This window comes from Penicillium antarcticum (assembly GCF_028974205.1).
Source record: "Penicillium antarcticum strain IBT 31339 chromosome Unknown utg000005l_segment0_segment0, whole genome shotgun sequence".
Taxonomy (NCBI): Eukaryota; Fungi; Ascomycota; class Eurotiomycetes; order Eurotiales; family Aspergillaceae; genus Penicillium; species Penicillium antarcticum.
Window position 1 is genome coordinate 253,944 of NW_026695303.1, and position 27,186 is coordinate 281,129.

The 27,186-nt window shown below is 45.2% G+C and overlaps 4 protein-coding genes across 4 annotated transcripts; 2 read left to right on the plus strand and 2 right to left on the minus strand.

The window, feature by feature from the left end:
* Window positions 1–889: 889 nt before the first annotated feature.
* N7508_004752 (alpha/beta fold hydrolase) lies at window positions 890–1,981 on the minus strand (the record flags this gene model as incomplete). The annotated part of the gene is made up of 1 exon (XM_058462818.1): window positions 890–1,981. One exon carries the CDS (start codon window positions 1,979–1,981, stop codon window positions 890–892), a length of 1,092 nt encoding a protein of 363 aa, XP_058319296.1.
* A 301-nt stretch (window positions 1,982–2,282) lies between these two features.
* On the plus strand, window positions 2,283–7,138 carry N7508_004753 (Fatty acid synthase subunit alpha; the record flags this gene model as incomplete). Its single annotated transcript, XM_058462819.1, has 2 exons — window positions 2,283–2,338; window positions 2,398–7,138. The coding sequence occupies 2 exons, from the start codon at window positions 2,283–2,285 to the stop codon at window positions 7,136–7,138; spliced, it is 4,797 nt and encodes a 1,598-aa protein (XP_058319297.1).
* An 87-nt stretch (window positions 7,139–7,225) lies between these two features.
* Window positions 7,226–7,602, plus strand: N7508_004754 (uncharacterized protein; the record flags this gene model as incomplete). Its single annotated transcript, XM_058462820.1, has 2 exons — window positions 7,226–7,438; window positions 7,459–7,602. 2 exons carry the CDS (start codon window positions 7,226–7,228, stop codon window positions 7,600–7,602), a joined length of 357 nt encoding a protein of 118 aa, XP_058319298.1.
* A 16,011-nt stretch (window positions 7,603–23,613) lies between these two features.
* Window positions 23,614–27,138, minus strand: N7508_004755 (NACHT and WD40 domain protein; the record flags this gene model as incomplete). The annotated part of the gene is made up of 5 exons (XM_058462821.1): window positions 23,614–25,392; window positions 25,438–25,564; window positions 25,631–25,719; window positions 25,864–26,993; window positions 27,045–27,138. The coding sequence occupies 5 exons, from the start codon at window positions 27,136–27,138 to the stop codon at window positions 23,614–23,616; spliced, it is 3,219 nt and encodes a 1,072-aa protein (XP_058319299.1).
* Window positions 27,139–27,186: the final 48 nt, after the last annotated feature.

Sequence of the window (27,186 nt, forward strand, 5' to 3'; positions counted from 1 at the left end):
TTCAAGTCTACCACCAGTTAGAAAGAGACGGTTGTATTGCAGAGATTATAATAATTATGGAGCATCCGCTAATAGGGTGAATAATACTCAAACCCCCCGGGGCCAGGTGTAGAACAAGGCAACCTTGGGAGATACCATGCCACTGTTGGGTTCATTGAGAGTAAGATATGATATTCGTTTTGATTTCGGCTCGATTTAGAAATAGGTCAGAATATAGTTCACCAGCGTAGCTACGACTCTCATTGGCCCAATATGTAACGAGTTTCCAACGTTGTAATCTCTAGGGTTTAATAGGGCTGACTCAGATCAGTTTACTGGATCCACCTGGGTGGCACGATGAGAAACGAAAGCTCTAGAGGCCTCGAACATTACCATAGCCATTTTTGGACGGCTCCTAAGTGAATATAGTCCTCTGGGTGATATTCGATGGTCCATGGGTGTACCGAATAGATCTGATTTGACTGAATCAACAAAATTATAATCTCCACTCTACTGCAGCTTGAGGGGGTACCCTTACGCTTAGGGGGTGTTACTTGCAGAGATGGGGGCGATTTAGTGGAGTGTACCGAAATAAGCACTTGCCGTTTTTTGTTATTTTTATTTGATTGTTCTGTATACTTTTTAAACAGGAAATGAGAACCCCAACTCGATTAGAATTCCCACGGAGAAAGAAGTACGAGTAGAGCTGGAAATTTGTCAAGGAGCTTATTGGCGCTCCTTGGCGATCCTTGGCTGACACTAAAACCCTAAGGTGCATGAAACTGCAAGCCTCCTAAGCCACTTAAAATAATCCATTCGTTTCTGATTAGTTGAAATTCTAGAGCTTGACCAAGATAAGCAAAAGGGGCCGGGAAAATCTCCGGTTCTTCTACGCCACTGGGGGCGAACGCTATTTATGCATCTTTCTGTACTCTCGGTGAGAGGCCCAATCGAAGATCTGGCCCAGAACCCCGTGTTCTGGCAGTGTCAAATCATCATGATTCATCCCTGGCACTTCATGAACTTCGGCCGAAATGGATTGGCGGACCGTGTCGCTTCCCCACACCCGGTGAAAATACTGGCAGCCTCCCTTGCCCACGTACCCATCGTTCTCTCCAAAGTAAGCCACGATGTGGAGTTTGTTGTTTTTGCCCACTTTGTCGGCTAACTGGGTCGCGAAAGTTTCGTAGTCATCACATATCCCCCAGGATACACCCGAACCTGTCTTGAGGCCAAGTTTGGCCTCGTCGGCGACCCCAGAAGTGTCCTCTTCGAAAAACATCTTGACAAAGTAATCACGCGTGGGTTGTTTGGCTGCCGAGGAGAGCCCGCACGTCTCTAACAAGGTTTCCTCGTCGGCAGTGACCGCACTGTCGGATTGTGGGTCTTTCTTGTTTCTCTTCTTTCCTTGGTCGGTCGGGGCTGACGAGGGCATGAGCCTATTCACCAGGAAGGAAGTCATCTTATTCCACCCGGTAACAAGCCCTGCAGGCATAGCGCTCGCGATGGTCAGCATCTTTGCGCCCGATTTAGACGGATGAACCCAAGGTGAGATAAGATGGATCGTAGGCTCCGGAGTCAAAATCTCCGGCAAATGGTAGACCGTGTTGAACAGATAAATGACTCCACTACTGTGCGCCGCAAGAGTAACCTTGTCAACATTGAGATGTCGGAGTAGAATAGGCACCGTCTCAAGCCACACAGGAATTCGTTGATCCAGGGCCACGGCCGTCGAGCCGCCGAACCCTGGCCGATCGATGATCACCACGCGGATTCTTTTCTGCTGGCACAGATGGTCGATCCAGAGCCCGTTCCAACGCCCGCCATACAATCCACCCGCAAAGAGTATAGTTGGGGAGTCGGAATCTTGACAGCCAACAGTAGCGTAGGTGACCCGTAGGGGCTTCTGAGTAGTCTTACTCTCAAATTTGAGACTATGATGGAACCGACTAGCGGCGGTGAAGGCGCAAACATCTTCCGCCGCTGTAGCGTTATCTAACATTCTGTGAGAAGGATTCAATTTTACCAGATTGTGAGGCAAAGTCTTCCTGATGGCTGTGTAGTGACCTTTTGCCTTTTGATGATAGGGCCCCCAGGCCAGAATGGGGGCCCTAAGCGCAGTCGTGCCACACTGACGTGCCACCAGCTAGGAGAGTAGCAACACCAACTACCTTGCCAACCATGGGGATAGTAATGAAAATGACTTGCTTTTTTGAGGGGAGGAATCAATCCAGTTCGTTCTTCGAAAATACTGAGATACCCCCACCCGGCAAATAATTCCACACGCTGCACTACGCGCCAACATGCACGCGGAAGTAGAGCGAGAACTCACCTATTTGCTGCTCATCGAATTATTGGCGTAGGTTGATAAAAAATTAATAGAACTCCAAGATGAGCCCCTGCTAATGTCCTTACTAGATACCAGTTTGCGTCGCCCGTCAAATGGATTGAGACGCAAGATGTGCTGCTCAAAGAGCTGCACATCCAGAACCTGCTGGAGGTTGGACCGGCCAGCACATTAGTGAACATGCTCAAACGCACCCTGCAGCATGATAACTATATCATACACGATAGCGCGCTCGGTCTAACTCGGAAGCTTCTCAGCTATCATGACCATGCCGCCGATATTCATCGCGGTTTCACCGCAAGCACAGATCTCAAAGCAATCACAGCAGAAGCATCACCACCTAGCTCAACGGAACCTTCTACTGTCGCTGCTTTGCCCATAGAGCCAGTGGCTCCGCCTTCAGCAGTAGTGGAAATTGCCGCTCAACCATCCATCGCCGATGCGCCCGTGCCCGCCCAGACAATTGTGGTCGCCATAATCTCACAGAAGCTCGATCGAGCGATGGGCAAAGACGACCTGCGCAAGTCTGTAAAGCAGCTGTGCGGCGGAAGATCGACAATGGAGAATGAGATAACCGGCGAACTTGAGGCCGAGTTTGGGAGTGTGCCCGAGCACGTCGAGAGCATCGAACTCCAGGCCCTGTGCGATCAATTACAGGCCTCACCTGCATTTTCTGGGCAGCTGCGCCGTATAACAACGGTCATGATCGCTAAGATGATATCTCTGAAGATGGCGGCGGACTTTCGCACGGCGCAGATCCGCTCATATCTCGAGAGCCGTTGGGGACTTGGTCCCGGTCGTCAGGATTGCATCCTTCTCCAGGCTAGTAGTCAACCACCAGCACAACGCCTAGCCACAGCTGCGGAAACACGGGAATTTCTTGACGTGATCGCGCAGGCGTATTTTGCGGAACATGGGTTAAATGCTTCTCCGGCGCCTGTGCCGCTGCAATCGGCGCCCGTCCCGACTTCCGTAGCGGGTCCTCAAGAGGTCGACACGGCGCGACAGTCAATCGAAATCGCCCAGCTTGAAGAGCAAGCCGGTCGCTTGGGCATTGATTTGAATCAGCGAGCTAAGGTCACCGTTGAACGGGATGAACAAATTCAATCCCTACAAGGGGAGATCGACGCGTTGATAGCCGAGTTAGGCGACGACCTCATCTCCGGCGTGCAGCCGCAATGGTCTGCATCACACATTCGTCGGTATGATTCTTACTGGAACTGGGGAATTCAGGATCTCTTCAACACGTTAGGAGCGGTTCTTCGTGGGGAAGTTGGCGTGGGTGAGAGCTGGACACGTCAACAAGTTCGATTGATTGCTAACCGCGCGTGTCCGCGTCTTCTTCGCGTCGTGCAATATCTGCATCGCCAAACGCTGGATGGCAAACTGGATGGAAACCTCCATGCGGCTTCCACTCTCCTCGCTAGCTTGACCAGCAGCGCAGAAAGACAGAGCTCGCCTACCATTCGGCCTTTTGCCCAAAACGTCCGTGAACGACTCACAGTTCCTCGCACCATCATCGGAGACGATGGAGAAATCACGTACGAGGAGTTTCCTTGTACATCAACTGAGATCCAACCTGCCGGCGTTACGCTTAGTATCAAGAATTCCCAAGGCTGGTGCGAGCAAGAGCAGGCGACCGAGATCTACACCCAGCTGTTGAAAGAAGCCAGTGGCGCCGAAGCTCCCACATTCGCCGACAAAGTCGTGCTACTCATCGGAGCAAGTCGCTCATCGATCGGCTCTGAGATCTTACGTGGACTGCTTGTTGGCGGTGCGGACGTGATCGTGACCACCAGCCGCTTCACAGCCAGCAACATCGACTTTTTCCGCGAAATGTATGTCTCGCACGGTGCGCGCGGGTCACAGTTACACGTCGTATCATTCAACCAAGGCAGTCATCAAGATGTCAACTCACTCATCGGGTGGATTTACGACGGACTAGGTCTTGATCTCGACCACGTCGTCCCCTTCGCAGCAATCTCTGAATCCGGTCGCGAGATGGATAAAATTGACTCACGTGCTGAATTGGCTCATCGCATGATGCTCGTCAATGTCTTGAGATTGATAGGTCGGGTCGCGCATGAAAAGCGCGCCCGTGGATACAACGGCAACGTTACCCAGGTCTTGCTCCCTTTGTCGCCGAACCACGGCACCTTCGGCGGAGATGGTCTCTACGCCGAGTCGAAAATCGGCTTCGAGCCTCTTTTTGCTAAATGGGAGTCTGAGAGCTGGGCGCCATACCTGTCTATTTGCGGTGCTTCGATCGGGTGGACCAGAGGGACAGGCCTGATGAAAGCAAACGATCTTGTCGCTGAGGGAATGGAGAAGATGGGTATTCGCACATTCTCGGTGGAGGAAATGGCGCTGCATCTGCTTTTGTTGATGAGTAACCCTGTCGCGGAGCGTTGCGAGACCGCCGCCTTATATGCAGATATTACTGGTGGACTCGGCCAGCATCCTAACCTTAAGTCGAAACTATCAGCACTGCGCGAGGAGATGCAGAAGATAAGTTCGATACGAAAGGCCGTCATGGAAGACCAGAAGCTCGATGCCAGCCCGGATCTAATGGAGGATCGCTACATTCCTGCGCCACCACCGCTCGCCAATCTCCAGCTAAAATTCCCCGCCCTCCCAGACTACGATACTGAGATTTGGCCCCTTTCTCAAGACCTCCGCGGGATGGTTGATCTCGAGCGCGTCGTGGTGGTCACCGGTATCGCCGAGTTGGGACCGCATGGAAATGCACGTACGCGATGGGAGATGGAAGCGGATGGTCATTTCAGTCTGGAGGGATGCATTGAAATGGCATGGATGATGGGCATGATCCGACACCATAGCGGTGAAATCAATTCTGAATACTACGACGGCTGGGTGGATGTTGAAGGAGGACACCCAGTCGCCGATTCAGAGGTCAAGAGTCGCTATGAGAAGCGAATCCTGGAGCATACGGGTATTCGGCTCGTGGAGCCAGAGTTGGATATTGGCTATGGGCCAGATCCCACACGCCGACAATTGCTCCAAGAAGTAGTTTTGACAGAAGACCTTCCGCCCATCTCTACCTCGAAGGAACTAGCGACGCATTTCCAGGCCGAGCAGGGCGATCTCGTGGATGTCTACTATCCTACCGATCAAAACAACGAAGATGATGTCCGGATGCGTCTCAGAAAGGGTGCCACAGTCCTTGTGCCTAAAGGCCTAAAGGTTGCACACCCTATAGCCGGGCAGATACCCACAGGCTGGAATCCAAAGAACTACGGACTATCCGACGAACTCATCGCCCATGTCGATCGTGTCACACTCTTCACCCTCGTCTGCGTAGCAGAGGCACTCTTTGCCAGTGGCCTCACCGACGCCTACGAGCTTTATCGCTATATCCACGTCTCCGAGCTGGGTAATTGCATCGGCTCAGGGCTAGGTGGCATCCACGCATTGAAACGTGTTTTCCGAACGCGTCATCATGATCTCCCCGCCGCGTCAGATATCCTCCAAGAAACATTCATCAATACAGCGCCAGCATGGGTAAACATGCTATTGATGTCAGGAGCAGGTCCACTTCGTACACCCGTTGGAGCCTGTGCAACAGCACTGGAGTCTCTAGACTCAGGCTACGAGTTGATTTCTACTGGAAAGGCAAAGGTTTGCCTCGTCGGCGGCGTAGACGATCTCGACCACGATATTGCCGTCGAGTTCGCCAATATGGGCGCGACGTCAGATCCCGCCAAAGAACATGCCCAGGGCCGATCTCCTGCTGAATCCTCTCGTCCTACCAGCTCAACACGCGCTGGCTTTGTGGAAACTCACGGCGCAGGCGTGCAGCTGCTCACCACAGCACGGCTAGCTCTTGACATGGGTCTACCGGTGTATGGCGTTATTGCGTGGGCCGGTACTGCCAGCGATAAAGCAGGCCGCTCCGTGCCAGCGCCCGGACAAGGCCTATTGACCAACGCACGCGAAACAACCGGCAAGTTCCGCTCGCCATTGTTGAACATGTCCTATCGACGTCGCCGCTTGGATCAGCGTCTCGGTCAAATCTCGAAATGGGAAATGGATGAAACTGCCGACTTGGCCACTGAAGACATGCCAGATACAACTCTGCTGATGGAGCGCCAACACTGGATCACCAACGAAGCATCTCGCCAGCGAAAAGAGGCGCTTGCTACATTTGGCCTTGACTTCTGGCACGGCGATTCATCTATCTCACCCATCCGCGGCGCTCTGGCTGTATGGGGTCTGACTGTCAATGACCTGGATTTCGCCTCACTGCACGGTACATCGACTGTGCTGAACGACTTGAATGAAACAGACGTCATCCAGAAACAACTCAGTCACCTGGGCCGAGAGGACGGACACCTCCTGTACTGTATTTTCCAGAAATACTTGACCGGCCATTCGAAAGGCGCATCCGCCGCGTGGATGGTGAATGGGTGCTTCCAAGCGCTTAACACGGGTACGATCCCCGGCCAACGCAACGCGGATAACATCGACGTCCGACTGAGGGCTCGTAAAGATCTGTTTTTCCCCAGCAAGACCATTCGGAAGACGGGTTTGAAGGCTTTCTCGGTGACCTCGTTTGGGTTCGGGCAGAAGGGTGCCCAGGCTTTCGGTGTACATCCGCGATATGTTTTTGCTGCTGCTACGGAAGAAGAGTATCATGCCTACTGTGTCAAGGTGCAGAATAGGCAGAAGAAAGCGTCGCAGGTTTGGGTTAAGGCTATGGCTGAGGAGCGGGTGTGCGATGTGAAGGATTCGCCGCCTTGGGGAGATGGAATGGAAATGGAGACGATGTTGAATCCTTTGGCGAGATTTTAGTATACTTTACCTTTTACTCTCAGATTGTTTAGCATAGTTAATTATATACCTAGTATTTCACAACAAATCTTTATCTCGACTGCCCTGATGTCGACTGCTCTCGTTCTTGCCGCTCTCGCTCTTGCTGTCGACGTTCTATTGACAATAAAACATCTACCTCCCGGTTTCGTCTGCGTTGGGCCGCTGCTGCCTGGCTCTTCTCCCACCAACTATCCTTCTTCATATGCTCCCTCAACCTCTGTAATTCTTCGGTCAGCAGCTCAGGGTAATGAGCTTAAACTAGTCACGTGCATGATGACTGTATGCACCTATATAGACAGGATAATGTCTGCCGGGTGGGGCCTTTCCTATCTGGGCTGCCGCCGCTTTATGAGGGCGCTCAGGCTCAGGATCAGTGCGTAGATGTCAGCACGGGCTCAGACTCAGTGAGCATGCTCTGGTTCGGTCACGTGCATGATGACTAATTGGTGGCGTGCTCAGTGAGCGAAAGTGCGCAGGATGTAGTTCAGTCCGACACTTGGGACGCCTTAGGCCACACTTAAAAGTCTTGGCATTTCTATATAACACGTGATAGTAATTAAACATTACACGCTAATACTCGCTAATATTTGTCATGTATTACGCTAGTGAGCCACAAAAAACTGGCAATATTTAAACCATGCTCTTTTAATGTATTACTATTGCATTACCATATACCTCCGCTATGGCCGAAACAGGTCTATTCCAGGATCAGATAGTGATATCTGACGATGAAAGCATCCTTCAAGATCAGATAGATATATCTGATAATGAAAACATCGATTATGACCGGGTAACGATACCTGATCAAGAAGAAGTACGTGCTCGCGTGAAATCAGGTCTTATTAATGCTTAAATAATATATTAGGGGGACCAAGAGAATTTTCTTTTGAACTTGACACATACAAAACGTAACCCACTACGTACTCGATTTATTCGATATACAATGGGTCTACCAGAGTATCCAAGATCAGATCCTGATGGTTTTACCTACATAGTCGGGGTTCCGGGTCAAGAGCAGAGTATAGTAAACAACGCAATCTCAAGTGTGAGTGACCAGCTATTAATGAACGTTTATTAATATATTATAGGTTCAATATAGCATGAAATCTAGCTATAAAACACGGGCTATGAATAGCCAGAGTAACTTTGGCAATATACCACTAAAGCATAGCTCCGCTTCTTGCTCTGGAGTGAAGCTCTGCCAATACGCCGATCCAGCGCTCCTAGATATGAAGCATACATATGTGTCTAACCTACATTGGGATAAGATAACTGCTCTTCGAAAGGGTATTCCTCTGGCTGAATCCGACCGAGTCAAGCGAAAGACATATTTGTGAGTAAGGAGAATATATTGTCTATCTATTATTAATGGATTTAGTAGAAAATATCTCACAGCAGTGAAGCTGTTTCAGGATCAGAGATCGTGCGGTATATCCTGGAAAGATACGTGTAAGCCGAAGTTCGAATGGGGGAGTTATTTAGTAAGTGATACTAGTCTATTTTAAAGGCATTATTAATACATTATTCAGGATAGACTTCCGCAGAACCCAGCTCAACCCGGGCTGGGTTGGGTTCTGGGCCGGGTTCTCCAACCTAGTACTGGGCCCGGGTCGGGATTTCTGGCCCAGTGCTGGGCCTAGGCCCCTAGCTGGGTTCATAAACAATGCAAACATGTCAAGACTCGTGACTACATAACTTGTGCAGTTTTTGGCTGTATTTTTGGGTATTTGACTTGTAAGCAAGGCCTCTTTCTATAATCACTGTTTAATTTAATTGTACGTTTAATAGATTCCTGAGGCTACAGGGCTACAATTCTGATGGCCGTCAGAAAATAGGGTTATTAAGCTATATTGCTAGTTTTTTTGACGGCCGTCAGAATATAGGGTTATTTCGAGGCTTTTTTGAAGATCTGTGAATTAGAGAGCTTTAATCGATTAACTAACTAATAGTACTCGAATATATCATTATCGCAATTCTTTCGCTTCCGTCCTAACGCACGTACTTAGGTGTTATTCACTGGCAATGGTACCTAGGGTTTACGTATAGTCGGCCCTTTAAATGCAGTCAATAAAGCTTTATCTAGCTCTATCTCCTTATCAATTGAAGTCTCCTATTCCTCGGTATCACTAATTGGCTCGATCTCAATGTCGTCGAGGTTATTATCCTTCTCTTCCTTTGCTGCTTCTAGCTCATTATAAGAGAAGAACTTCTCAAGAAGTCTCGCCTCTTATTCTTCTATGTCAAACCTTAAGGTGCAAAGAAACATCATTAAATCCTCGATTGTATAAGACTTTATTCTTCCTCGACAGTAATAGCAGATATCCCGAGCAGTATTAAACAGCCGTTTAACGCCTACCCCGGTTACAGGGAAAGAGAGGATATCACGCGCAAGAGCAGCAATTACTAGGAATCGCGCTTAGTTCTCTCGCTAGAACGTAAGAGGAGCAATTTGAATAGGATCTAATCCGAAGTTAGTTAGAATTCTGAAAGGCTTAGCTTAAACGTACCACTATCAAGATAACAAGTTATTTCATTAGTAGCTATGCTTCCCTAGGCATTGCTCCTATCTAGCATCGTATCAAGCTTCGATCCTAGCCGAGCTATTATTTAAGAGCCATCTAGTGACTGATCAAGGGCTAAAAGCTATTCTTGATATAGAATCAGAGCTTCCTAGAAGGATAAGCGGTATATGTCACGCTATTTCTGATCCTAGTCATTAGTAAGAAAGAACTTAAACTTATTCACGGGCGCTAGCATTATGCTGATTGCATAGATATGTCCTCGAATATTATCGGTTTGGGAGTAGTACTTATCAAGCTTTAACCGACTAGCTTCAAGTGCGTGAAGCATCTATTTCTTCTATAGCACACGCTTACGTCGTAGCTGCTTTATTGAACACTCAAGATGCTCAAAGAGTTTATTGTAGATCTTGAAGACGTAATGCGTAGTAATATCTCGAGTCTTCGATAGCTGAGTTATGTAGGCGAAAAATGGCTCAGTGATACAAAGAAGATAGTCAACTTAACGCCACTCGTCCTTATAGAGTAGTATCTCTTCGCAATCATACTCTGCACAAAATAGCGCAAAGATCGGACGTAGACGCTTTGCCCGACGTAGCATTAGAAAGGTTGAATTCCACCGAGTCCTTATATCTTGGATCGGTACTAGCTTCACGGTGCTTGTCTAGAGATTGTAAAATGTCTCCCGGCGCTAAGGGCTTGCGTTCACATAGATAGCAAGATAGCGGACCTTGTTCAATATAAAGGATATCTCACGATTCCGATACTGCGCATTCAAATAAGCTAATCTTGATTGCTTCTCTATCTATTTTGTCTTAGTTGAGTCATTCAGTGGAACTACTTTAATGCGATCAAGGAGCTGGTTTAGACTAAGTTGGATAACGTAAGCAAGGCATGGGATTCGAACAATGATAACACTATCTAATAGACCCTATTAGAGGGAATCAAATAATGTCTTATTGTTTAAAGCATTGTCCGTTGTTAACCCAAACACTCGGGCTTCAAGGTTATGCTCGATCAGAGTTTAAAGAAGAATATTGCTTAGATTCGCGCCTATATACGCACTATAGAGAGGTTTGAACCCAAGTAGTACCTCACGATATACCCAATCAATATCTATAAAGTAGCCTGTGATTGCCATAAACGCCTATGAGAATGGAGATATCTAGCAATCAAGTGCAATTGAGATTTTTGAACCAATAGGCAGTGTTCGAAGCATCCGCTCTTGCCGATCTTTAACAATGCTCCCTAGTCGGCGACGAATTGTATTAGTAGATAGGATGATCGGAGGTAACGGAGCGGTACGAGCCCGAGAAATAAGACGCTAAAATACTGGATGCTTAATAAGATAAAGTGGAAGCCGATTGAGTGTGATAAATTGTAGGATGTCTTCTTCCTAGGCTGCTTGCGAGAACGGTATTTCGATATCTTCCTAAGTTTAGTATTACTATTAGTAAATAAAATCGAATAAAAGGGTTACTCCGAACGTACTGCTTGCTTTAGAAATTTGGTAATCTATGATTTCTTTGTATATCCGCTCTTTAAATAAGCCGCTGTCTTAAGATATCTCTGTATTATCGATATACCATGATATTGTATTTTACCTATGGCCTTCGTATTGACTATATTAGGGTGCTCAAGAATATTTCTATAACGTTAGTATATAACCTTTAGTGCACTATCTATACTATGAGTAACCTGATTGTAGTGGCTCCAAATCTCCGAATAGCGCGTTAAGTCCTAGACAATCTTGCTCTTCCTCCCAAAGTCGGTTTGTAGCCACCATTCTACCTATTCGTTATAGGTCATTTTATCGTAGAGAATAAACGCCTTCCTTCGGTCGGGTCTAACGCGTTATAAGGAGGATAGGAGTATTGGCGGAATTGTTGGTCGGAGGAAGTTAGTGTTAAAGGGATCGATCGTATACTAGCTGCTAGAGGGAGTCGCTAGGTGGTTTAATAGCGCAAGATAGCTGATATTATCTATATCGCCATTATAAAGAGAGGACGCGAAGTTAGACTGCTGGTTTTGTAACATAATAAATTGAACAAGTGTAAAATAAGTGATAGAGGGGGAATAGAGGACTTACGGAGCAATAATATCTAATGACGGTGTGTAAATAAAGCAAACGCGATAGATCAATTTAGAAGAGGACCTTAAAATGTATCCGCGTGGTTTATTGGTTATATTACTCCACCTCCGTATCTATCTAGCCTAATAACCTAGTAAGAACCTAGAAAGCCTAGCAAGAACCTAGCAAAACCCTAGAAAGCCTAGCCAAAACCCAGAAAACCTAGCAAACCCCTAGTAAAAACCTAGCAAAAACCCAGAAAGCCTAATTCCCACCCTAGCTTCCACCTAAGATCGTCAAAAAGTTTTATCCTGTCTTACCTATCCGGGTTTATATAAGTACTTAAAAAGACCTACAATCTATATAATCTTACTAGCTACTAGTCGAATATAGTGGAATAATAAAGAATATAATTAGTATATATGATATATAAGATTTAAAGTAACAATACCCGAATTCTATAGTGGTTTTTTCAAGCATTCATAGGTATGCAAACACTGTATATTGTGAAATATATATCCGCACACTATATATATTTACACTATGATTTCTGACAGCCGTCAAAAAATCAGTACTAGGTTTTAAGATAAACCTTAGTTTAATAATTTCTGACGGCCGTCAGAAAACCTATAGTGTCGCCTATAGAACTTATCTACGTATATCTAATATAAGGTCAATAAAAAGGTCATAAGTCAAACACTATGAAAACTATAGCAAAGTCTGACCTTTCTAAGCCTAAAGAACCATAACTACTTATTTAAGGTTGATTCTACGCGTTTATAGCTTTAAACACACTCTAGTTATACTAGAAAAGTATGGTGGTTCAAGGTATAGATCAAAACCGATGTAAAAAACAGTGAGTTATCTTGATGACTGAGCAGTTTTATGATTGAAATAATGCAAAAGTTGGGCCGAGTTAGGTCCAAACTGGGTTTACTAGGGGCCCAGTACTGGGTCCGGGTTGGGCCCGGGTTAATGAAGTTCAACCCGGGCCCAGGCTGGGTTGGGTTCTGGGCCGGAACCTTGGGCCCAAAATGGGCTTTGCGGAAGTCTAAAAGTGGTGAGCCCTCGCAAAACTTGAAGGGCACTTACTAATGTTATTTGCGGTCATTAAATGAGTGCGGTATCGCGAAAGCATACCGTATATTCTACGTCATAGTTATACTGCCCGCGACACCTTTAATATATCTGCAATGTTATTATAGTATACTTTTAGCACTAGTCTTGTGTGTTAATTAGAGCGGATTAATCGTTTAAAACCGAAGAAGAACCTCAAAGAATTTTCAAAGAGATAATATTGTTATATCAATATCTTATAAGACTACTTGGCTTTCTACGTAATAATGTACAAGATGACCTAGGAGCCCCTATTGCTTTCGTATACCACTAGAAGAAGATTCTCTATCGCTCACTATAGGTTCAGTATATACTATAAGGCTAGTGTTATAGACATGATATACTAGTTAGACCTTGACATTTCCCATGGGACGCCTCCCATGGGACTGTCCATGGGAATTCCCATGGGACTAATTTTGGTCCCATGGGAGTGGGTCCATGGGACTAAACATCTATGGGAAATTCCCATGGCGGGACTAGACTCCCGTGGGAACTCCTATGGGAGTTATGGGAATTCCTATGGGACTGTAAACAATGCAAACATGAGCTATCTCGTGACTTATATGAATTATGCATTTCTTGGCGGTTCTGAACGGTATTTCATTTACAATAGCTTTTTCTAAACGATAGATGATTTTGGACCAAGTAAAATTTGGATTCTTATATATATACAAAATCTTTATCTTCTCGCCTTGGCCGCTTCTGACCTCGATTTCTTGTTGCCATCCTTGTCTGTGTATCATTTCCCACCGCGGGTTGGTTCTCCTTATTCTCCTTATTCTCCTCAGTATCTGATATAGACGTAGTGCTCTTTCGTCTCTTTCCAAGGACGCGTTCACTTAGTATTTGAATAACTGGTTAGGCTTGTGTCTCGCTACTTGGCTCTTCCTTATCGTCACTAATCGTAGTCAGGATTTCCTATAGAAGCTCTTCCTCCCTATTCTCCTCATTAGCCTGCTTCTCTTCACGAGTATAGCCTCTATCACCTAATCCAATTTCGTCTTATTTTATCTAGAAGTTCGAGATATAGCGAAACATCATTAGATCCTAGATAGTAGAAGCTTGAAAGGAGCCACGCCGATAATAGCATATATCACGGGCGGAGTTGAAAAGGCGCTTAACGCTAGCCCCTATGGCAGGAATTAAGAAAATATCCCGTGCTAGACTAGCAAGTGTAGGATATTGGTGTTGGTAAGAGCGCCAATAGTCATAGGGGTTAAGATCTTTCTGTCGTCCTATATAGAAGGTTAGACTATAAGCTTTGAAGCACCGAAGCGGGTATTTATACCAATATTTAGATAATCACTAAGCTCACTTTCAAAGCTGGATCTCTAGGGCTGATTTTGTAGAGATCGATCCTCGTTGAACAAAGCATCAAAATAACTCGCTAGTTGACTTAAAGTATCTAGTGGCGAGGGTAGCGAGGGTAGTAGAGGAGACTCTTGCTAATATTTAATCAGATACCGCCGTAGAGATTCTTTATACCTCCGACGCCATTTATAGTTATTGTTAGCCTAGTCTTTCTCTGAGAAGAATTCGAGCTTATGTTCTGGGGCAAGAATTGTCCTAATCGCGAAGAGATGGCTATAAACTTGCTCTGTCTTATTGTAGTAGACAGATAACTTCTCCTTTCCTGCATAAAGGGCGTGGAGCATTGCTTTTTTCTAAGCCACCCTTTTCTGTTGAAGCTAACGAATTGACTTCTCAAAATGCTCAAAGAGTATGTTGTATACCTTGAAGACATTATAGATTGTGATATCTTTGATTTTTGATAGACCGGTTGTCTATTTGTAGAATGGCTGTGTGATTTGGAGAAGGTAATCGATCTATCGCTATTCTTCTGAATCTAGTTTAAACCGAGGCTGGTTATGCTCGATACAGTATTTATCGAAGATCGATGTAAGACGTTTTGCTCGTCTTAATATAAGAAATGTTGAGTTCTAGCGAGTTCGAATATCTTGTATTGGAATTAGCTTCGGCTCTTATACTTAAAGGTTGAGAAAAGTATCACGGCGTTAGGGACTAGCATTAATAAAGATAGCAAGGCCACGAATCTATATATGATATATTAGAGAATAGTACCACGAATAGGTTTATTGAGATTTACCTTTGAAAGTGTGTACGAAATCCCTTGCTATTGTTAGATAGTGCGGAGTGACTACTCTTGATCTTCTAACTATTGGCGGTCGGTCGTGTCATTTTTTGGGTTAACCTTCATTGAACTAAGGAGATTACGTAGGCTAAGTTGAATAATATGCGCGAGGCAAGGAATCCGGACGATTGGTGTTTGATTAGGTATTTCAAGAGAGTTAATCGAATATTGGATACTCTTAACTATAGTAGTGTTATTCGACGCATTATCAGTGGTTACTACTAATACCCGATCAACAATACTATGCTTTTGGAGTAGTGCAAAAACCGTAGCACCAAGATTAGCACTAGAGTATATTCTATATAATAGCTCGAATCCGAGAAGGACTTCACGAAACTTCTAGTCACAATCAAGAAAGTACCTAGTGATAGCTATAAACGCCTATTAGAACGGTGATATCTAGCAATCAAGCGCGATTGAGAGTTTTGCGCCTTACGGTAGTGCCGATAGAACCTTTTCCTAGTCCTCCTTTACTATCGTGTGAAGTCGACGTCGTGTAGTTTTAGGTGAAAGTAGTTTAGGCTTTGAAGGGCAAAGCTAGGCTTCTGCAATTAAATCTTCAAAATCACGATGCGCGAGGAATTAGAATAGAAGCGAGGATTTTGCAATCAATGTAACTTATATACGTTCCCACCGATCGATATCGAAGACCTTGCTTTTATTCGGGGTATATTGAGCCTATAGATAGAGATAATCATTTAGTAGTAGTTCTGAATAAGTAGGTAGTAGATTATTTATACCGCTGATTCCAACGATGTTTAGATATTCTGTTGCCTTGAGTTCTTCTTGGAAGTACGCTAACATAGGCCTACTACTCTATAACGCTTTATAGAATTGGTCCTATTTGAGGTTAACTAAGGATGTGGAAATATCTTTCCACACTTCCGACATAAAACCTTTGGCTCACCGGTAATGAAATAGGCGACTTAGTCAAAATCGTCCCAAGCATCTAAGGTACGTTTCGTATCCTAGCGAATCCGTTTCTGTGTCTCCTCTGCTTATGTTTGTACCCACTATTAAACGAATTCGTCTTTATTCATTTCGGTTCGGATCACCCAGAATTGCTTATTCGGAGGCCCGCCACGCTCGAGAGCGAGAGGAGCGGAAATAAGGGTAATAAATTGAGACCTAGGTAAAGAGGTAGAAGTTCGCTAGCTATCAAAGGGTTCGTATACAAGGGATTGGTCATCTAAAAAGAGTAAGGTAAGATCAGGCGTATCGCTTAGGAGCTACGAGAAAGGGCTAGCATTAGAAGACTAACTCAATTCAGACATATTGGCGTGAATATAAGAACGTAAAGGATTATCTTACTAAGTAGAAATCGTAGTATACGACCGTAGAAGATGCGATAGGGGTATAGTCTCGGACTAAGAGAAGTGTTTAGATCTATTATACAATAAGTAACTACCCCATAGTAGACGACAGTCTAATTGGTAGATTGGATAGGATTTCCCATTAGTCCCGTGGGAATTCCTATTAGTCCCGTGGGAATTCCCATTAGTCCCGTGGGAATTCCTATAGAACTCCTATTAGTCCTATAGGAAATTTTTACAGTCTAATTATCCGCTAACTATAACACCACAGAGTTTAAAATCAATGTTTCAAGTACTAGATCTTATAACCAACCGTAAGCCGCTATCTAGGGCTATATATAAAAGCTAGTAGTGAGTTATAGAATAGTCGGATATAGATATCTCTATTGCTCTATTAGGCAGAATAAAAAAGGCCTTAGATTCTAAAGAAAGTCAAAATCCCACCTTGGATATATATATATCGTGGTGGTGAGACTACTACATACATTACACTACCCTTCTAACTTCCTCACTTTCTAACTTACCTCAGAAATAGAGGCTACAAATAGCAAGGTACATATTTTGATTTTTAGACTTAGATCAGAATACAAGGTGCCTTCTACAATTAAAGGGAAATAGTTATGTTCGAGCCAGTGGCCCCTTATTTTTCAATTTTTTTTGGTAGTTTACATTATTTCAGACTAGTTTTTCCGCAGCACCTATTAGTTATTTCCTAGAAGAAGAAATTAAGCGAGTCTTCTGTGCAAGAATCTATATCGTGGGAATCTTCAAAAGAGGACTGGTCGTAGTCCGAGCCTAGATCGGAGAGGACGAGCTTCTCGAACGAAGAATAGGAGATAAGCCAATTATTAGAGGCCCCATCTCCACCAAAGTTAGCCTTGCGGGTCGATAGGTCATAGTCTTTTGATACATCGGGTGACCAGGTGCATAGACTGTTAGCTTTAGCGCCCTCTATAGCGCTATCTATAGGAAAAGCACGCTTCTTGCCCCTAGTGCTTAGCGTAGTAGACTCGGTTGAGGTTCGGGAAGCTTCAGACGAGTGGATCGGTATCAATATAAGAAGTCTATACGACTATAAAAGAACCCTTTTTATAATGGAGGGTAGGAAAAAGCCACTTTTTCCTATAAGACCAATTATAATATAGTGGATCTTATCTATAAGATAAGATCCCGAACCAATAAGAACCGAGATCTCGGCTATAACCGAATACCTTCGGATACTATCGGCAATAGAAGCTAATAGAAAGAACTAGAAGCATCTGCTGATAAATCAAATTACCAATGCTGATAAATCAACTAGGTGGCAAGAGCATTTGCCACCTAGGGGAAATAACATAAATAGAGAGTGATACCCCGACTGAAAAAAAAAAAAAAAAAGAACTATACTCTTCTCTCTCACTTTATTCTTCTTACTCTCTTCTTTATTACTTCCTTTCCTCTTATCACATGATCCTATAACCCTGAGATCCTCAGAGAAACTTCGCCGGGGTTTCTTTGATACTAGCCCACTCCTCCTTCTAGAGAAGGCTAAGGTATCCTGCGATATCTAGCGGCTTATTCCACATTGGAGTTGCCGTAAGAAACTAGATAGCATTGCGCTATAAGGCAGACACGCTCCGATGCTAGCGGGAAGAGATAGTTTTCACATAGTGTCCTTTATCGTAGATCACGCGTTCAAAGTGGAAATTCAATAGTGGCTGGAACTAACGGCGGACCTTCTTCTTCTAAGACTTTTCGAGAGTAGCCTCGGGATCTAGCAAACCGGAGGTGTCGTTATCCTACAAGATGGCAAGAACTTCAACTACTTTTTAGCAGGCAGATATCATAGGTGGAGTCCCTAGTAGAGAGCTAGGTAGAGAACTAGGCACTTGGTCGTTATCTTTATCTACAATATCTAAGTTATCCTTATTCTAGTAGTTATAGTCTAGCACCGCGGTATCCTTATTATGATCCTAATTGACTCGCTTTGGAGTGGGTTTCGTGGTGCCATCCGGAAGTACCTCCACAAGTGTGCGTTTAGCCTATATAGTGTATGAACTAAGGATAATAGTGCGGCTAGTAGCGGAATTATTGGTATCTATCAAGGCGAGCTCTTCGCGGAGACAAGTAAGGGTATTTAGCGTCTGCTTTTTGCGCATAGCATCGCCTATACGGCTAGTAAAACCGTGAAACACCTAGAGGGTAAACGCATTACCGAAGTGAGCTTGGATTTCGTTCGCTTATATATCGATCAACGAGGACGGCACCAGGATTAGAGTGGGTCGGAACGGAGCCGGATCGGCCTATGCGATTTGGTATTGGGAGGCCTACCACACGAGAGATAAGGCTATAAGTGTTTTGCCTAAGCCGTATATATCCGCTAGGATACCACCGGCCACTAGACTTGCTTCCTAGTCAAGTATCCACGATATAGCCGTGACTTGCCAAGGCATAAGAGTCGTAGGAGGCACTCTATACGTGTTTAGGGGGGCGATAAAACTATCACTATTGGAATCAATCGAGATATAGGCATAGGCGAGACTATCCGTGAAGCTTCGCGGGGTAGCAGAGATAGTAAGACTTAAGCGTTATTAATAGACCCACTCGGGTAGATCTAGGATCTATAGGGGGCGATCGTTATAACTAGTCTTTAGCTACCGGTCCCGGTAAGTGTGCTTCTTGGCGTTTTTATTGGCAATTTCGGCTAGTGTTTCGCTCGACAAGATTAGCTTATTAGCGGAAGGGGTTTTTAGATTAGCTAGGAGGTCCGATACCTAGGAAGTCTTGGTAGAGGGAGCCTAGTAAAAAACATATTTCTATGCCTATTTCCCCTTAGTGAGGGCGTAAACAAGGCTATCACGGTTAGCGGGGATAAGTAGGGCTCGAGCTAATAAGCTTATTGTAGGGTGAGCTAATACATAGGCAATACTAGTGAGTAGGGATAGGTAAGGGGCGCCATCGAAAAGGGTTATATCGAGGAGGTCGATATCTAGTGGAAAGGTGTCTTCGGTGTTAATAGGATCTATTTAAATGCTGTTAAGGACAATAGCGTTCTCTACACTTGATATAGTAGCTATAGTAGCTACGGTAGAAGTCGTGCTAGTCTAAAGTTTGGGCACGGCTGATTGCGAAGACTAGGGTACTATGTTAATATAATTCTTGTTCTTCTTGATATTGTTTGCAAAGAAAATAAGAGTCTTCTATATATATAGAACCTCTTTGGCGTCAAACGAGAAGGGGGATTTAGTGACCTAGGATGCCTTAAATATATCGGTGTTACGGGTGCGTATCAATCGAACAATCCACCAAAGTGTGCGAATCTCGAAGAGGTAGGACGTATCGACATTGTGCTTTCTAACTATAGGGCGCTAAGAGTCAGCGAGAGCAGGACTCTATTTTAGGGCATTATTAAAGGCGTGTTTGATAATAGAGAAGCGGATCTACTTCTAGCTAGCGGAGAGATTTAGATAATTAAAGGAGTTAGCACGATTAGCGGCGAATTGATCGATAATATCGCGAGAGTGTTTGAAGTTTGGGTCGAGGCTATAGATTTTGTGCAGAGAGGCTATAGTTAGGAAACCATAACAACTAGCAAGCTTTGAGGCTAAATTCTCGATAGCCGTGATAAAATCAGGAGTATAATTGATATTACTAACTAGCTTGGAGCGGCGGGTTAAAGCTATAATAGTGTATAACGCGGGGAGATATAAGAAGGGTGATTCTAGTGGTCAAATAATAGAACGGCGATAGTGTTGGTAGTAAGGATACTATAATAGTGTTAGTGATAATTCATAAAAAGCCTTGAATTCTAACGGCCGTCAAAGATATAGGCTAAGGGATATCAAAGGTAGATAGGTAGGAAATAGCCTTAATTTCTGACGTCCGTCAGAAATATAGGCTAAGAGGATACCAATAGTAGGTAGGTAGGAAATAGCCTTAAATTCTAACGGACGTCAAAAAGGTAGACTAAGAGGTATCAAAGGTAGGTGGGTAGAAAAAGCCTTAAATTCTGACGGACGTCACGTATAGTAGTGATAAGGGTGGGGAAAATAGAAGATAAGGTTTGAAAAGGGGGAGGACTTCGTATATATACCTTCTAATCTAGCACTTATAAGGTTATTAACCTCTATAAGCTTACTTTCTGACGGACGTTAGAAAGTCTAGGTACGGGATATTAGTCGATTTATATCTTTAGTATAGTCTCTACACAAGAATATATATATATATAGTATCCACAAAAGAAGTTTATTCAAGTTAGTTGTAGTGTGGTGTGCAATAAAATAGTGATAATATTAAAGACAATGTGTTAATAGTGCGATAAACTTGACCCTAATAACGACTTTGTAGTAGACTATAGAAGTTAGTTAAGTAGTTCTTGCCTTAGACCTTATTAACACGGAGCTTGACCTTGCGGAAAACATGATCCTTGTTATTCTAGAGATCGGCTAGGAGCCGGTAGCTCCGAGCCGCCGGTGCGGTTAACTAGAGTCTTGCCGCCTAGTAGCTCCTATTAAATTATAAAGAAGAGAGAATTAGAATAAGTGTTGTATTAGCTAATTTATATCGTTAGTGATATAATAATATTAGAGTAGGTTTACTTAATACTTAGAAAAGCTTCACTTTCTAATTTAAATTGAAGTTTCTTTTATATAGATGTCTCTATTTTAGCCCTCACTTTCTAAGATACGTTAGAAAATGTGATAGATTAGTATTAAGGATAGTTAGATAACGAATATTGATATTGGAATAGGTGTACTAGATGCTTATAAAAGCTTCGCTTTCTGATTTAAATTGAAGGTTACTAGGTATAATATCTCTATATTAGCCCTCACTTTCTGAGGTAAGTCAGAAAGTGTGAAAAAATAGGATCAAGGTAACGAATGTTTATATTAAATGATACTGAAGCTATACTAAATAATCACAAAATTATAGTCGGAATATATCAAAAATAATGAATACTTAGTTGGTTTGGATACTCGCTGAAACACCTTTAAATTACCGTATTCTATCATGATAACTCAGCGATTTATCCATCATTATTATAAAAATAATGTATAGATGGGAAATTTTTTTAGTCCCATGGGAGTCCCACGGGAATTCCTATGGCGGGACCAAATTTTTTTTTTACTCCCATGGGAGTGGGTCCACGGGACTAGACCTCTGTAGGAATTCCCATGGGACTAAGTCCCATGGACATGGGACTAGATTTTCGCTAGTCCCATGGGAAATGTCAAGGTCTAATACTAGTCACCACTCAATATAGAGACTACAACTTACTAATAGGCTAACTAGTCTATCTATCATCAAAATCACGTGTAGCATACTATACCTATTCCTAGGTATTCAAGGAAAAGAGAAATCGTGATTATGCTTACTAAGCGAGAGTATGATCCGCCAATCCACCCGGCAGAGGTTATCCTATACGTATATAGCTTTATAAAGGGAAAACCCCTCCGCGCTAAAGGGTATTTTCTGCCTACGACTCACTATCCCTATAATTACCGTAAATAACCACGAGACTAGTAGTATATAATTATTCAAGTAGTAGAAAGTTTATTAGTCAACAAGTAGATCTTGCTAAGACAAATCCGCTATTCTACTTTCTACTCATCTACTATAGAAGGACTCGGGGCACTTATTCATATATCTAGGTTAGGGCTTCGTGTTCAATCCTACATCGTTACTTATGTTTACTATACACCCGACAGCAAATAGTTCTTATACCATTTGTTAGTCTTTAGTCTTGCGGGAGCCTTCAGTCCTACAGGAGCCTTTAGTCCTATAGGAGTCCTTAGTCTTGCGGGAGTCCTTAGTCTTACGGGAGTCTTTAGTCCTGCGGGAGCCTTTAGTCCTACAGGAGTCTTTAGTCCTACGGGAGCCTTTAGTCCTACAGGAGTCCTTAGTCCTACGGGAGTCACGGGCCTACCCGGCGACTACTTAGCGGCTAAGTTGTTGACGATAATAGGATTAGGCGGGAAAACTTTTATCCGAAACCTATATTTGCCTTAGAAACATAGCAAACATAAAACCGCCCTACCAAGCCAAAATCGAGAGGTTGCTATAGCTCGGGGAACCCACTCCTCGTTCCCAGGAGCTATATCATTTACTCCCGGGAGCTATAGGTCCTCTAGGAACTATATATCTGATCCCTAGGAGCAACCAAGAGCGTGCCTAGGAACCATGCTATAGATTCTAGGATCGAATATAATCCCAGAACGCGAGGGTCTCACTCGCGAGACATAAAAGCGGGATCTAGTATGGGTAATCAATATTTGGAATGCAAATTAAAACGCGGGCAAAGCGCAAAGACTGTTTGAAGAGACATGATATTGATGAACAATAACTTGCAACCAACGATTTATTTGGGAGTTGACCGAAAGCACAATCAATATCAACGATGCTTTCCATGACAATCAGTAAAATGAACGAAAATAGACACATAGTCTGTAAGACATCGTCGACGAGTAGTACAAGACCCACAGTGGTGAAAGATGAAGGTCAACGGCAAGCAAAGCTGCAGCTGTTGATCAAACAGTTGGTTGTCTCAGAAATGCGAGGGTAGAAAAGAAAAATCAAATGATTTAATCATTTTCTTTTTACATACACTGAGAGAAGTAGGGTGTTTATTGGATATCATTGGGTAGACAACTCTCCACTCCATATCACGCGCATTTTTCCTAATACCTAGGCACCCCCCAAGTCCACAGCAAAAATTTAATTCACCCAAACAGCAAGCCCCGTGCCAAGCCTATTTTCTGCCATGTTTTCCGGGCCCCATTCCAACCCCTTTTCCCACCCTCGTACTGTACCTTGTTGGCTTCTAATAGTTCTCTATAATAATTAACAGAAGCCGTGCTGAGATGCCATTGGAGCTCAGCGCGGATAATTATTCTCCAAGTTGTTCCGGTGTATCCTTGTCAACAAGCTCCAGATCCTGGTCGGTTACTAGTCTTGGGGCTGGATAGTAGGAGTTTTTGATTGGTCAGTCGACTTTTCCTCAGAGACATACAGCCATTTGAATCGGATGACACTTCTGCTGTCGTACAGTGATTCTCGAAATTGCCTTGACCAATACACACTCAAACGCTCTTTTCTGGCCCCATCGCCAAGGGCTTTAGAGCATATCATTCAACGAGCGGCTCGCATTAAATTGAGGGACACCGTAAAATGCGCCCTGTATGTTACATTACATATCTTCGTAATATTATACTATTGGCAGTATAGAGCCGTATGAATTTCCCTCTTTTCCCAGAATAAAAAGATAAGAACATAGAGAAACGAAAAGAAACCAAAATCATTCACATCTATGTACAAAACCTGATAAAGGAAACCCGCCCTGATGCGTGTCCCAGGGCGAGTGTATCACCATTAATCTCGAAACAGGTTGGCCGTGACTCGACAGGAAGCCAGAGAATCTTTTCACCATTCAGGCCTATCCATTTCCCATGCTCAATAGAAATACCGATCTTCGGATGGGGCGGATGAGGCGGGTGAGGGGTAGGAATGTTCCTGGATTGGATATCAAGAATGCGAGCATTGGTGTGGATAGATAAACCGTCGGAGGAAAACTTTACTGTGGAGACCATTTTCCCAACATCCCAAGTTTGTGTCAGGGCGCCTATCATCGGGTCCCAGAGCCGCACAGTGTTATCGATGGAGCCGGACGCCAGCAGCCGGCTGTCCGGTGAGAAGGCAACGGACCAAACCGAATCCAAATGGCCTTCAAGCGTCTGTTTGAGCGCGCCAGTCGCTGGGTCCCAGAGCCGGACTGTGTCATCCATGGAACCGGACGCCAGTAGCCGGCCGTCGGGTGAGAAGGTTACCGACAAAACCGAATCTGAATGGCCTCCGAGCGTCTGGGCGATCGCGCCTGTCGCCGGGTCCCAGAGCCGCACAGTGTTATCGATGGAGCCGGACGCTAGTAGCCGGCCATCAGGCGAAAAGGCCACCGACCAAACCGAATCCGAATGGCCTTCGAGCGTCTGTGTGAACGCGCCTATCGCCGGGTCCCAGAGCCGTACTGTGCTATCACCAGAGCCGGACGCTAACAGCCGGCCGTCGAGCGAAAATGCCACTGACTGAACCAAATAGGAATGGCCTTCGAGCATCTGGGTGAGCTCGCCTGTCGCCGGGTCCCAGAGCTGTACTGTATTATTGCTAGATCCGGACGCTAGTAGCCGGCCGTCGGGCGAGAAGGCCACCGACCAAACCGAATCCGAATAGTCATCAAGCATCTGGGCGAGTGTGCCTGTCGCCGGGTCCCAGAGCCGTATTGAGTTATCCTTAGAGCCAGATGCTAGCAGCCGGCTGTCCGGTGAGAAGGCCACCGACTGAACCGAATCTGAATGGCCTTCGAGTATCTGGGTGAGCTCGCCCGTCGCCGGGTCCCAGAGCCGTATTGAGTTATCCTTAGAGCCAGATGCTAGCAGCCGGTCGTCAGGCGAAAAGGCCACCGACCAAACCGAATCCGAATGGCCTTCGAGCGTCTGTGTGAACGCGCCTATCGCCGGGTCCCAGAGCCGTACTGTGCTATCACCAGAGCCGGACGCTAACAGCCGGCCGTCGGGCGAAAAAGCCACCGACCAAACCGAATCTGAATGGCCTTCGAGCATCTGGGTGAGCTCGCCCGTCGCCGGGTCCCAGAGCCGTATTGTGTTATCCTGAGAGCCAGACGCCAGCAGCTGGCCGTCGGGTGAGAAGGTCACCGACAAAACCGAGTGCGAATGGCCTTCTAGCGTCTGGACGAGCACGCCGGTCGCTGGGTCCCAGAGCCGCACTGTGTTATCGTCAGAGCCGGAGGCCAGCAGCCGGTCGTCAGGCGAGAAGGCCACCGACTGAACCCAACCCGAATGGCCTTCGAGTGTCTGTAGTTCTGCAGCCCATCTTTCCTCGACTCGTGGTAACTGGCATATCCAAGTTGGATTCTCTCGTTTGAACTGTGCACGGATTATTGCTGTCTGGGGTGCAAATATAAGGCCTGCACAATAAACTTGAAGGGGCGCTAGATCAATAATCTGGTGGTTTTTCAGAATAAATCGCTTTGCATCGTGAAGAAAATCCGAAGTTAGGGGAGAGTCATTGCCCTAGAGCTGTTAGTGCGATCCATATGACCTCTCTGCGCAACTTACCGATATGGCGCCTTGCAGCCGATCAAGAATGCCTAGGATTTCCGATGTAAGACCGATGAGGCTCATTGCTTCCACCCAATGTAGGAAATGTTTCCGTAGGAAATGCCTCTCGAGAAACAACAGAGCACTATATATCATATTATCCGAGTTCGCGCATTCCACTAGATGGTATGCCCAGTATCGACAAGCATACTGTAACTCCGGAGGAAGGTTGTTATCGACGATCTGGCGATCAATCCCTGTACGTTCGGTTCCATCACTTGGTAGTCCACAGATATTTTTCTGTAGACTATGACATATCAGGAGGCATTGTTTAGCCAATCTATAGTGCATCTCTGTCTCGTTTATCCCCAAAGGGGATTTTTTCCGGGTGTCTGGATCAAGCAGAAAGTCTCGAAATGACAGGTGAAAGAGCCGTATAGGTACCGTTTCGTAAACTGGCACTCTTAGCACGGAGTGTAGTGGGTCTAGTCGAAGGCGAACAAGCCGCTCAGGAAGGTCCAGAAGCTTTGCAAGTGAGAGAACCGAGAGTGGACTCTCTAGTGTCACGATAGCTCCGATTACTTGCTGGAACTCGGAAACGAGTTTTTCTTTATGTTTCTCGTGTTGTCTGCCTAGAAGACGATCAAGAACCGGAAGGTACGTCCTATCTAGCTTAGATTGGTCATTCTGGCGTGTTAGGATCTCAGTGAGACTGTCTATCGGGTGCCAGTCAGGTTCCTCAAATATCCGACAGATAGTGGCAGCGAAAATGAATAAGGGAACAGATAATGCCACAAGCCTTTGTAGAACTTCGTCTCCGGGCCAGTTTGATGGTAGAAAGCGTTCTTTTCTGATCTCCATTAAGCGGTAATCAAAGAATAGCGATATGTCATGCTTGATCGCTTCAAGAGGTATGTCATGGAGAACGAAGTCCTTATGGTCATCGTCCGCAATCTTTAAAAGCCCCATACGAATCGGGAGATCAGGTCTGCTAGTTAAAAGAACTCGTAGACGCGCAGCCGCTAGATTTTGTAGCTGGGGGAGAAGTTGGAGTATTAGCCGAATATCACCATCTCCCTCACATTCATCTAATGCGTCAATCACTATCACCATAACCTGGGTAGGGATTTTAGAACGCTCGAGGCTGTGGAGTGGCTGAAGAAGGAGTTTTTCGAATTGCTCCCGCATTGTCTTCGTTATGATACCTGGGTTCTCGCGGACTGTTTCCTGGAGGAGTGGGGTGATCTCAGGAATGCTGATCGCCAGTTGCCTTGCGATGGTCGGGAAAAGTTTTCTTGCATTCCCTCGATCCCCTTCGCCTCTCTTGAAAAAAAAGCTTGCTCCTAGTGACTGGGATAGGCTAAATGATTTTGCCATGGTTCGAGAGATGGTCGATTTTCCTGTTCCCGCTATTCCATTCAACCAGAATATGCATCTGTCCTGTGGTGACGAAGCCCATTCGCTGATCTCAGAGAGGAGATCGGCTCTTGTGCCTGGAAGACATCGATCTTCATGCTGATCTACGTATGAATCGAACGCAGCCCCAGGCACAGGGGATAACTTGTCGTCAAGATCTGCGTAAAGGTCAGCATGATCAACACTACACAAAGATTCTCAAAGAATACCCCATGGAAGATGAAATTCGTTAGTGACCGAACCGTAGTTGGCCCCTATCTGTGATCCATAATTGGAGCCACGGAATGATGCGGCTGAACCCATGATTCATGGAAGTAAAGGAACCTTGGGCACTCAGAAGGACTGTGTGGG